The sequence below is a fragment of the Blastomyces gilchristii genome, assembly GCF_000003855.2.
Source record: "Blastomyces gilchristii SLH14081 genomic scaffold supercont1.1, whole genome shotgun sequence".
Classification (NCBI taxonomy): Eukaryota; Fungi; Ascomycota; class Eurotiomycetes; order Onygenales; family Ajellomycetaceae; genus Blastomyces; species Blastomyces gilchristii.
In genome coordinates, this window is record NW_003101682.1 from 1,701,879 (window position 1) to 1,714,142 (window position 12,264).

Sequence of the window (12,264 nt, forward strand, 5' to 3'; positions counted from 1 at the left end):
AAGGTTGAAAGTCAATTATTAACTGATTATTACTGTATTGTGCGAGGTTGGGGTCATAATTATGTAATGAGGTCAAGTGGCGCACTTAGCAAGGTCAAGTTTTCTGTATACACGTTATCAGATGAACATCCTTGAAAACATGGTCTTGAGACTCAGATGTGCACTATCTACTGAAATTGTCCGCAAAATATATGAGCAGTCTTCATCAATCCAAGCTGCAAGGACACCTGCTGGCGGAGCCTGCGTTTCAATTTGTTTGCATTTGATTTGCAATCTGAGATGCCATCAGTGCAGGGAAGATTGTAGAACTGATTGATTGACTGGTGGCATCATCTTCTTGTGGGGAAAAAACCTTCAATACAGGTGAAAGATCAAGGGCAAATAGTAAAAGTTGTGCAACAAGTCACCTAACGCCCCTAGTTAACTAGAACTATTAACTACTCTACTCCGTACGGAGGGCGCTATCAAAAGAATTGCGCCGGCAAAAAGACAGCTAGACAGTGCCACAAATCTTGGCGGAAATTCACACTGTAATTTATACTGAATATTGATTATCCATTGTCTCCACTGCTATCTTTTTAATGTGTAAGTTAATCTGTCTGCCAATCTCACCTCACAGCCAGGTGAGTATTCTATTTCTTCATCTGCTCATGCTGCCTTTCTTCTCTATATTCATTATCATCTTCTAACTCTATAATCTTTATTGATCATGTTAAATTTTTGCAAGAATAGTATCTTTAATGCTACTACTTTCTTGAGTTGTTCAGCCAGATTTGAGAGCATCTCTAAGTCATTCATTGTGAAGTATAATATGTGACAGTTCAGGATTAAATCCGCGTTCAATTGCATATTTATATATATAGTTGATTTGGCTCTTTGAGATCTAGGTGATTTTCATGATTTCAGCATTTGACTTGCCAAAATAGGATGATTTAAGAGTCACTATAAGAGCTCTTGTAGCCAGACAATCTCATATAAATAGAATGCAGGGTGATTAGAAGCTAAATATAATTACTCATTAAAACATAGTGATATTTCTTAGCTGTATCAATTGAATCTGAGCGGCGCAATTCTTTTGATAGCGCCCTCCGTACTCGTAGTAACCCATGTCCACTGCCCAGCCACACCGCGAACTATTGGTTTTTACGCACCGCCACACCGCCCGCTCGAGCTGTCGCTTTGCCCTATCTGGCTAGTTGCGCGGGTTTGAACCTCTCGAGCCAGCTCCAGACCAAGAACCACCACCCAGCATCAGGGTGAACCACCCGCACGTTGCTTATGGTCGAACCTACAAGCCATGGACCGCACTGACTCTGCTTCCACCCCTGACACGGAAGCGTCGAGGGCTACTGGTTACTTCCCCCCTCATCAACCGTACCTCGCTCCAGAGCGCGAACCCACAGAAACCCCGCGCCCTGCTAACGCTGGGTTTTCGCCCGTCTCGGTCCCTGCCTCCCAGTCGGCGTACTCGTCATGGTCTCCTATTTTGACTCGCCCTCGCGGTAGCAGTGGCAGCGGTGCTTCCATGAACGCGCTTGAACAACCCCTTCCTCCAGATATGGCCGCTATGAATGATCGTGACTTGAGGCCTCAACGTCCGCCCGGGCCAGCGAGGACGCCATCCAACACATATGCTCCTGCCAGGAAGCCCCCTCAATTCACCCCACTTCACTCCAGCACTCAGGTACCCCTTGCTACCAAACGCCCTACACGACGAGACCCAGATGCGAGATACCGTGCCCAGGAGAAGGCCTACGTGCAGCGAGTGCGCCAGGGACCTAATGAATGGTTCAATTTTGACACGCAGCTCCCTGGCCTGAGTTTTGCCGCCGATTCCGAACCAGAGGAAGAATCCCCTTCATCAGAGTCACAGTTTGACAACGATCCTTTCGACCCTGACACCCACCTCGTCTTAGAAGATGACGATGCCCAACCCACGCTTGAGGAGCTGCAGGATCCCAAAAATAAAGAAAGACTTGAGTGGTATTCTATGCTGGCGTCGGTCCTTAAAGGTGATGTTATTAGGCAGGAGAAGCAGCGGCTAATTGGGACAATGGAACAGAAAAGCCGTGAGGTATGGAATTTGGAAATTTTTGTCGGAGCCAAAGCAGCGAGGTTTGGGCGCCCGCTTCCTTTACAAAAGAAATTTGTCGAGTATCAGATAAGCAACCTCGGCCCTCTCATTGAGGACATCATATCCTTTGAGATCAAGGGGGAAACACAAGTTGGGAAACCTCCTCTGAAACAAGTTGAAGATGTCGTGGAGAAGATCGAAAAGTGCGAGAGCCTCTACCCCAGTAGGCGAATCCTACAAGCAGAGCATCCTCGCGCGGCATCGGAAGAATTCCAAGAAAGTTGCGATGCTATCATCGCGTGGCATAATACAACCATGTCCATTAACACGGAGCTTGCCATCCTGCAAAGATGGGTGGGTAACGAAGAATTGGATTTCGCGAAGCCCATGACGATGTCGTCCCTTGCAGCAGATTTGTCAGACGAAGGATCTTTTCTCGACCGTATAATGAAGGAAGACGGACTTAAAACTCTTCAAATCACCGATAACATCTATGATAACGATAAGAAGAAGGAGCCTTCTATCTTGGATGGTATTGGTGGTGTTATTAAAAAGGCGAAAAGCACATTAATTGAGAACGCGGAAGCATTTGCCAAACGCCATCTTCCACCTTACATCGAGGAACTATTAACCCTCATAAACTTCCCTTCACGCCTTATTCAGGAAGTCATCCGACTGCGGCTTTCCTATGCTAGGAAAATGAAGGATCCCGCCTTGCAATCCCCCATCTTGGTCGACCAAATGATCTCACAGTTCCAAATATTGCTGAAGGTTGCTGTGGATATCAAACAACGCTATCTCATCATCTCGGATCCCGAGCCTGGTTGGGATCTCCCACCGTGCGTTGACGAAAACTTTGACAACGTAGTCGTTGACGGACTGAAGTACTATTTCAAACTACTAAACTGGAAGCTAAGTGCCAATAAGAACACTTTCAAGGAAGCGGAGATTTTGGAAGGGGAGTGGGAGTTCTCGAATGAAATTGGCCGACAACTTGAGAATGGAGATATTGAGGTGGCTGAACAGTTTAGGTATGCGTTGCTTTTTTTGTGTTTGTGTACATGAAAGCGGATGTGGGGATCTTATTGCTCATGCACCCGTAGTACTTTAACCGCTAAATCCCTCCAACGATTAATGATCCACTTTGAGCGGGAGTTACATAGTAGACCGGAAGAAGATGCCGTCGAGACGGAGAAACGCTACAAGCAGATTTTTGATTCAGTCCGGGTCCGCCAGCGAAAGCTTTTTCGGTTTTCTCGTCTTTTGCGACAGCGATTCGAAAATGCAACCGAATTCAATTTGCGGGAGGATATGGTAGACACGTTGTCGGAGGCTCTCCTGGCCTCGGGTCATTTTCTGGTTACTTCTCACGATTCCGTGGGCCAGAAGGGGGTTCATTTGATTGCATCGCCTTCCTTATACGGGCGACCCAAGGATATCCAGTCTATCCTAGGCACGTCCTTCCGTTCTGAAGATTCTCCTGAAGATCCTTCCAACCCCTATGTTCTTGTCGTCCGCCCTGAAAAGGGCCTGGTTTGGAATGGTAAAAGGATGGAAGTGGACCTCTTAGAACATCCCACTGATGTTAGATTTGGGAAACTACGCCTTGTTGCAGACGGATCTCAACAACGGCTCCAGAATGCCCGCCTAGCTTTGACTAGACTTACTGGGCTACAGCTGGATATTACCATTGAACAGCGCGCCAACTTGGGTCGAGTGAATGTTGAGCTGAACAAGATCAAGAAGACTGCTTACAAACTTTCAACAGGCATCATTGATAGTGTCGAAATCATCAGAAGACAGAGCAAAAACGCAGAAAACCATGAACTCATCCAATCCTGTTTCGCATTCGCTACGGAATTTGGCAAGCGATCCTTAATGTATATGGATGCCAGCCGACGTTCGTTGAACCATTCCAAGCTTATCAATTTGGCGCTTGATTGGGTTTCCTTCATTTGCGATGATTGTGACGCTGCCGATCGCAAAACTTTTAAATGGGCTGTTGCGGCTCTTGAATTTGCTATGATAGTAACGCATGGCCAAAACGTACTTGCCATCAGCGATGAAGATTATTGCCTTCTCCGACTTAAAGTGGCCGGATGTATGTCACTTTTAATTTCCCATTTCGATATCATGGGCGCAAGATCATCGTTGGCAGCCCAAGCTGAGCAACAACACGCGGATCCTTCCGGGCAAGGATTCAGAAAACTTGATCTGAGCCGGATTACGGATGATGATCAAGCTTCACGGGAGGTTCAAGAAAGGCGGGAGGAGCTCTTTGCGGAAATTGATTTGGCTAGAATCGAGGCTGATGCCAAGCGTCAAGCTCTGGGTAAAGTTCTCGAAGGTGTCAATGAAGCGGATCGATCTGTCACTGTTCTGTCCTCATCGGCAACAAACGTCACATTACGATGGCAGCAAGGCCAGTTTATCGGTGGAGGGACATCTGGCTCGGTCTATGCTGCTATTGATTTGGATACTAGTTACCTGATGGCTGTGAAGGAAATCCGCCTCCAGGAACCTTCCGTAATTCCAGGAGCTGCTCAACAAATCCGCGACGAGATGGGTGTTCTCGAAGTGCTCGATCACCCTAATATTATTTCGTACTACGGTATTGAGGTGCACCGGGATAAGGTATATATTTTCATGGAATACTGCTCTGGCGGGTCTCTCGCAACCCTCTTGGAGCATGGTCGAATCGAAGACGAGATGGTCATTATGGTATACACTCTCCAGATGTTGGAGGGCTTGGCGTATCTCCACCAGGCTGGCATTGTCCATCGCGATATCAAACCCGCAAACATATTGCTTGACCATAATGGAGTCATCAAATATGTCGATTTCGGTGCGGCAATGGTCATCGCCCGCCAAGGCAAAACTCTAGCTGCCATGGATCATTACTCGTCAGGCGCAAGAGATGGAAGGGGCCAGGCGAAGGACGCACTTGGGCAGAGGAAGAACCAAAAGTCGGTGACAGGCACTCCAATGTACATGTCGCCAGAACTAGTCAGGGGAGAAGTTGGCCATACATCCGGCCGCCATGGGTGCATGGATATCTGGTCGCTTGGATGTGTCATTCTCGAAATGGCCACGGGCCACCGACCCTGGGCAGGCGTTGACAACGAATGGGCAATCATGTACAAGATTGCGCAGGGCAGCCAACCACAGCTACCCACCCCAGACCAGCTCAGTCCAATGGGCATCGATTTCATCAAACGATGCTTTGAGATAGACCCCGTCAAACGACCAAGTGCGACAGAGCTTCTCCAGCATGAGTGGATTGTTAGTATTCGGCAACAGGTTGTTGCTGAGCCTCAGACCCCTAGCAGCGAGTGAGGGAGCATGAGTGGTGGTAGTGGACCGTCGAGTGGTGGGAATAGTCGGTAGAACCCAAGAAATATGCTTTGAGCATATATCCATCTATCTATTTACTAATTGGAGTACAACGCGCATCCCCCTGACTTTCCGAAGTCTACGCGAACCCTTTCGAACTAGTGAGAGTAAACGAAATCACCACTTTCAACTATATATACATTTTCCTTGAGCATATATTATGCTCCAAAGGGAAATCAAAGCACATAGCCAGCGTTTGCGGGTTGGGCAAGAAGATTGGTTTGGGATGAATGGCTGAAATGTCATGAGCTCATTCCTTTGTGTTCGGCTTTTATTTGTCCAAATGGTGAGATACCCGATTGTGGAAATATCTATATTACTCTCATGATTTTCTTCTTCATGGTTCCCGCTCTCATTCTGTCGTTGTCCTTGATCGTCCTTTATTGCTATTTATTGCTTGGGTGTGATTTCTTCTGCGCGGGGAATGGATCTTTGGGTGTTGATTAGCGAACTGAGCAGATTTGCATTTATTTAACTTCCACTTGAATTCTGGATGCGGCACCACCTGACTCCTACAGGCGTGGCGGTTTCGTTTTCCATTCAGGGCGTTGTCACAGGGCCGTGGGGGAATTAAAAAACACCTCAAGACGCCAATGGTGGTGCCGGAATACGTGGTACTCGTCCTCCCCAATTTTATCCCTATTTCATAGCTGTATCTCATAAATGCTAACTATCTTGTGAGGTCTTGAGGAAATATTTAGGCAGTGCCGCAGTGGCAGGGGTGTGTTTGAGAGCTTGAGCACTGATGTAAGTGCCTGGTTGCTCAGGGCGCACTTAAGCAATCCTGGCTTCGAGATGCAGCACTCTGATGTTTGAACATGCAGGAGATTATTGATTAAAAAGAGATTCAGAAGATTAAATTTATCAGTTTGATTCAGTTGTGAGCTCTCTTATAAATACAGCAGCAGATAAGAAATAAACTATTTATAATCAAACTAGACGACCGGGATAACTGTGCACTTTATTACCCCAGCGAATCAGGCCATGAAACAATTAGTTTCCATGCTCTTGGAACAGAGGGCAGATCCGAATGTAGCTTGTGGGTTTTACGGGAGCCTCCGCCAAAAGGCCACGAGGAAATTGCGAAGATCCTTCTCGATCATGGAGCACAGAACGATGTACAGTACATGTACATGTACATACAAAATACAAAGGCGTATTACTCCAGCGCCTTCGATCTGTCCATACAGCAAAGAAATCGGAAAATCACGCGTCTTTGATTGATAATGGAGTTGACACATGTGGGGTACATGGCACTGCAATGCAGGGATTACCGTCTTGCAAATATGTTGCTTGATGAAGGAGCCGATGTCAATTGCCAATACTGCCCACATATGGGACGGCTTGGCGATTGCTTCGGGTAATTTGAATATGGATATGGTGACGCTGCTGCTTGATAGAGGAGCGGATATTAATGCTCTAGGCGGTGAGATGGGAAGTCCTCTCCAAGCTGCGAGTAGTGCATACTACGTGATTGGAATGAAGGTCATGCGTGTGGAGCAGACATTAATGCTGGAGATGAAAGAAGCGGAACTGCTCTAATAGCAGGAGCAGCGGGAGGCGATAAAGCATGTGTTAACTTGTTAATTGACGAGGGAGCGAATGTCGACGCGCAGGGAGGAGTACTACTACTACTACCACCACCACTACCACCAACTACCAACGCCAGGGCAGACGATATTCACATCTGCTTTTCTATCGATCAAAAGTTCAACGATATCCTCCAGCCCACGAGAAGAAGCACAATGGAGAGCAGTCCCGAAATCCCCACCCCGCGCATTGATATCTCTGCTCCCAGGTTAAGCAGCAGGTCCACGATAGCCCTCCTTTGCCCGAATTTCATGAAGATCTTAGATTGGACTGCAGCTTGAAGGGCGCTTCCCTATTTTACCCCTAGCTACGGCGCTCCGCAACGGTCTCTTTTTGAAACTACATTTCCAGACCTATTTTGATTTCTTATATTCATCTCTAGTGGAAGGATATTTACCTATTAACTACACATATTAAAACGGTTATACATAGATTTAGGCCTTGGCTAGTTCTCAATTGTGATTGTGTTCTAATACCACTTGAGAGATAATCATCACGATCCAAATAATGGAGTTTACGGAAGGTAGCAAAACAATGATCTGTAAAATATTGTATAAGGAAGCATTTCAATTCGTGTATTTTTACGTGATAGCTATTCATTATTTGTGTTCGCATTTTAACAACATTGCGAACCTCGTCTCAAGTAATGCGTAGAGCATTACGAACTTTTTTGCATAAGAACCTGCACGAAGGTGTTAGAGAAATGACATTGTTGGGGTGTTTTAGTTGTCTTCCCTTTGGTATTGGGAGATAGGAGAGGGGGACGAAGTAGACACTTACAACATCGGACGACATGACCCAGCCATCTTCATCCTCTTCAGCTGGTCCTCTGGACTTTTTGGCTTCTTCGTAAGCATTGGTGCTCTCAGCTTCGCCAGCCCGTTTTGTGTTAACCTCGTCTACATCTTCCACTTTCACGCCATTTTTCACTCCGCCCACATCTATTTTCACTCCGTAAGTGTCCCTCTTGACTTTTTCTTCGTCTTTTTCTCCTTCGTCATCATCTTCCTCGCCATCACCTGCCTCGGATGGGTCTCCAAATTGCTTCTGGATCAGGGCTTGAAGATTATCGATGGAGACTATGCTGTCCACAACCTCGAAAGCAACTAATAGTTTCCAGATGCCGTAACCAATTGGCTCAAAATGACGCCCGGTATATGTGACACCATTTTGTTTCACAAGGAGTGCTTTGACTTCAGCGGCCAACGCTCTCAAAGGGGTTTGGTCACCTAGTGGCGGTTAGTTCACGGCATCTCCAAAAAAGAACAGAATAACTTACTGCATGGTTTGATTCCGAGAACGACAGTAGTTTTAGCCTCCTTCTGTCCCTTAGCAGCCTTCTTTTTTCTATATTCTTCGAGATTCTTCTCTCTTTGAGCAACGAGTTCTGGATCTTCTTCCTCATCGTCGCTGCCGAAAAGGTCCATGTCATCGTCATCATCATCGCCCGCGGGTTTCTTAGCGATCACCGGGATATCGGCAGACTCGGGGCCGAACGAGGTGAACGACTGGGAAGGATCACCCTTGAGGGTAGCGAAATCAGATTCGTACGAAGCAATGTGCTTGTACCAACGGGCGGCATGGGGGTATTTGGCCGCGTCAGGAGCATTTTTGAATGCCTTGAATGTGACGACATCAGCTTGGGTGGGGGCATGGCTGATTTGGGTTAGTTATGTTGTGTTGTCTAAGAATACTGCAACGTGTATGGCGGGGTAATTTTTGTATTTTTATTTTATATATATCTTCAAAAATAAAAATAAAATAAAAATAAACAAGAAAAATCAACATCAGAAAGGCGAAAAATCGCGTAGGAAGTAGTCATTCAGCGGTGTCTTAAGCCGCCTCATAAACACGGACCAATTTATTTTCATCATTGAGAGAGGGAAGGAGAATCAAGTGCAAGCAGAATAAGAATCAAGAGGGGATCAAACTATGGGACTCACCCTTCCACGTAGCTTCGGGTGCTGAAGAAGTGATTGGCAACTTTCGAATTCAGGGCTCAGTCAGAACTCGTCGAGAAGTTTGCAGGGGAGACAACAAAAGCACTTACTGGCGAGGCCAGAGTCTGAAGAGAAGTCGGTGAAACCCATTGTCAGCGGCTGGGAGGTAATAGCTGTGATATTGGGAAGCTAAGAGACAACAGGAGGGTGGTGGGGAGAAGAGGAGATTGAGAGAAATTGTGTTGCGGAAGAAAAAGAAAATCAAGGGGAAGAAAAAGGAAGAAAATGCCAAGCATTTTGTGGCTAGGCGAAAATTCTGCAAAGGGAAGAGGGGCGGACGGGTGGATGACTCAGCATACAAGGCACGTGGCTAGCTTCCAATGATCTCATCGATAAACCTTCATCTTCGAGAGCTTTCGAGAAATCCTTCGATATATCCATTGCTGGCGCTGACTGACCCCGTGCTCCTCCTTTTTAGTAGTTAGATATGTTGTCAACAATCATATTTCGTGCGCGGTAGCTGGCAATTTTCTTTTCTTTTCTTTTTTTTTCTTTTTTTTTTCCACCCTGCTTCTTTTCCTAGCCAACAATGCAGCTGTCCAAGCTTCAGGGCTACAGCCCTCGACTACTACGGGCTTCAGTCACAGCTTCGCGACCTGGAATACCGATACGAGCATCAATTTCCCGGACTGGATTATTCAACCATTGGCCATCTCCACTCCACACTTCCTCATACGAGCTTTTTTATCAATTACCTGCTGTGCGCCATTATGCCAACGGAAGGGCGCATCCCCCGGGCGGAACACACCGTATGAATTTAGGCAGCGAGCCGGAAAAGCCGGCTTTGGAGGCATATGGAGTCGATCTTACTGCTAGAGCAAAGGATGGGAAGCTTGACCCGGTCATTGGCAGGGATGGAGAAATCCAGCGTACCATACAAATCCTCTCAAGGAGAACGAAGAATAACCCTGTCTTAATTGGTTCCGCCGGCACTGGAAAAACTGCTATCCTCGAAGGCCTAGCCCAGAGAATTGTCAGAGGCGACGTCCCGGAGAGCGTAAAGAATAAGCGTGTGATCGCTCTAGATCTGGGTCAACTTATTGCAGGGGCAAAATTTCGAGGTGATTTCGAAGAGCGATTGAAAAAAGTTCTGAAGGAGGTGGAGGATGCTGAAGGCGGGGTTATCCTCTTCGTGGATGAGCTCCATACGCTACTCGGGCTTGGAAAGGCTGAGGGAAGCATTGACGCAAGCAACCTTCTAAAGCCGGCTTTGTCGCGAGGTGAACTGCAATGCTGTGGTGCTACAACATTGAATGAGTACCGCCAGATCGAGAAAGATGCTGCTCTAGCGCGACGGTTCCAGCCGATTCTTGTTGAAGAACCCTCGGTTCCGGACACCATATCGATATTGAGAGGCATTAAAGAAAAGTACGAAGTTCACCATGGTGTCAGAATCACAGACAGTGCTCTTGTCGCTGCTGCCACATACAGCAACAGATATATAACGGATCGCTTTCTGCCAGACAAGGCAATTGATCTCGTGGACGAGGCCGCTTCTGCTCTTCGATTACAACAAGAGTCAAAACCCGATGCAATTCAAGAACTCGACCGGCAAATTATGACAATCCAAATCGAGCTTGAATCTCTCCGCAAAGAAACCGATATTACCAGCAAAGAACGTCGGGAGAAGTTAGAAGAACTGCTGAAAACAAAACAAGACAAAGTGAAGGAACTTACTGATGTCTGGGAAAAGGAGAAAGCGGAGCTTGATGCCATCAAACAAGCCAAGGAGGATTTGGAACGGGCGAGAGTTGATTTGGAGCTCGCCCAGCGCGAAGGCAACTTCGCTAAAGCTAGCGAACTACGATACTCGATAATTCCGGGACTTGAAAGTAAACTCCCCAAGGAAGGATCTGAAACGACGACTACCACTACTGCTGACGGTGATGTGCTTCTCCACGATTCTGTGACAAGCGATGATATAGCTGCTGTGGTATCGCGTACAACGGGTATCCCGGTAAATAAGCTTATGGCTGGCGAGATCGAGAAACTCATCAACATGGAAGACATTTTGAGACAGTCAGTGCGTGGACAGGACGAAGCACTTTCTGCCGTCGCCAATGCCGTACGCATGCAGAGAGCAGGACTTAGTGGAGAAAATCGACCGCTGGCATCGTTCATGTTTTTGGGCCCAACAGGGGTCGGCAAAACGGAGCTTTGCAAGAAGATGGCGGGTTTCTTGTTTTCGACCGAAACGGCCGTTTTACGGTTCGACATGAGCGAATTTCAGGAGAAACACACTGTTTCCCGCCTTATTGGCTCTCCAGCTGGATATGTCGGGTACGAAGATGCGGGACAGTTAACGGAAGCTGTTCGAAGGAAACCCTACGCTGTATTACTATTTGACGAGTTTGAGAAAGCTCATCGTGATATATCAGCATTACTGCTTCAGGTCCTAGACGAGGGTTTCCTCACTGATGCCCAGGGTCATAAGATTGACTTCAGGAACACTCTGATTGTTTTAACATCCAATCTCGGAGCGGAGGTTCTTGTTGGGGCAGACGCTTCCCTTGGGGATGAGATCTCAGCAGAGATAAAGGCGGCTGTAATGGCTACCGTTCAGTCATCCTACCCCCCCGAGTTTTTGAACAGGATCGACGAGTTCATCCTTTTCAAGCGACTCTCGAAAACCGCGTTGCGAGATATCGTAGACATTAGGTTGCAAGAACTTCAGCAAAGGCTAGATGATCGACGAATAACCTTGAACGTGGAAGATGGCGTTAAAGATTGGCTTTGTGAAAGGGGTTACGATCCTCGATACGGAGCTCGTCCGTTGAACAGGCTCATTTCAAAAGAAATCGGGAACCGTCTAGCGGATAAAATAATCAGGGGTGAAGTTGTCACTGGTCAGGATGTGAATGTCACTTTCGGTAGTGACAAGTCTGGGCTTGACATCGTATCTACAAAAGCAGCGTAATATTTTCTCCATTAGCTGTACTGATATTCCTGTCTCTTCTCTGTTTAACGATTGGTTCCTGCTGGGATATTCGTTTCGGAGCACCTTGCTCTGGGCATGCCCTTCGTTTGGCGTAAGTTGGGCTTTTGGGTGAGCATTCTCTCTGTATCATATAATGTCCATGTACCATCACCGATCTTTCACAATTTAACATACTGTGCCTATATTCCTCACACACTCAAAGTTGATATCTTTGCTTTTCAAAAAGCAAGAATTGTTTTCATCTACAGTGCAGGCTGTGATCTCAGTGC

General features: G+C 46.9%; 4 protein-coding genes across 4 annotated transcripts; 3 read left to right on the top strand and 1 right to left on the bottom strand.

The window, feature by feature from the left end:
* Positions 1-1,297: 1,297 nt before the first annotated feature.
* BDBG_00246 (STE/STE11/SSK protein kinase) lies at positions 1,298-5,410 on the top strand (the record flags this gene model as incomplete). The annotated part of the gene is made up of 2 exons (XM_002628954.2): positions 1,298-3,105; positions 3,178-5,410. The coding sequence occupies 2 exons, from the start codon at positions 1,298-1,300 to the stop codon at positions 5,408-5,410; spliced, it is 4,041 nt and encodes a 1,346-aa protein (XP_002629000.1).
* Positions 5,411-6,706: 1,296 nt separating this feature from the next.
* On the top strand, positions 6,707-7,009 carry BDBG_00247 (uncharacterized protein; the record flags this gene model as incomplete). Its single annotated transcript, XM_002628955.1, has 1 exon — positions 6,707-7,009. One exon carries the CDS (start codon positions 6,707-6,709, stop codon positions 7,007-7,009), a length of 303 nt encoding a protein of 100 aa, XP_002629001.1.
* A 358-nt stretch (positions 7,010-7,367) lies between these two features.
* Positions 7,368-9,285, bottom strand: BDBG_00248 (elongation factor 1-beta). The gene is made up of 5 exons (XM_002628956.2): positions 9,108-9,285; positions 9,001-9,040; positions 8,337-8,713; positions 7,838-8,286; positions 7,368-7,739 (listed from the first exon to the last, which is right to left on the bottom strand). The coding sequence occupies exons 1-5, from the start codon at positions 9,145-9,147 to the stop codon at positions 7,716-7,718; spliced, it is 930 nt and encodes a 309-aa protein (XP_002629002.1). The 5' UTR covers positions 9,148-9,285; the 3' UTR covers positions 7,368-7,715.
* A 301-nt stretch (positions 9,286-9,586) lies between these two features.
* Positions 9,587-11,974, top strand: BDBG_00249 (ATP-dependent Clp protease ATP-binding subunit ClpB; the record flags this gene model as incomplete). Its single annotated transcript, XM_002628957.2, has 1 exon — positions 9,587-11,974. The coding sequence occupies one exon, from the start codon at positions 9,587-9,589 to the stop codon at positions 11,972-11,974; it is 2,388 nt and encodes a 795-aa protein (XP_002629003.1).
* Positions 11,975-12,264: the final 290 nt, after the last annotated feature.

Excerpts from the sequence above, each read along its gene's own strand:
- BDBG_00248 (XM_002628956.2), bottom strand. The coding sequence starts at position 9,147 with ATGGGTTTCACCGACTTCTCTTCAGACTCTGGCCTCGCCA. Across the intron at positions 8,714-9,000 it reads ACCCGAAGCTACGTGGAAGG|CCATGCCCCCACCCAAGCTG; the intron begins GTGAGTCCCATA and ends AACCCAAATCAG. Across the intron at positions 7,740-7,837 it reads GGGTCATGTCGTCCGATGTT|GTTCTTATGCAAAAAAGTTC; the intron begins GTAAGTGTCTAC and ends ACCTTCGTGCAG.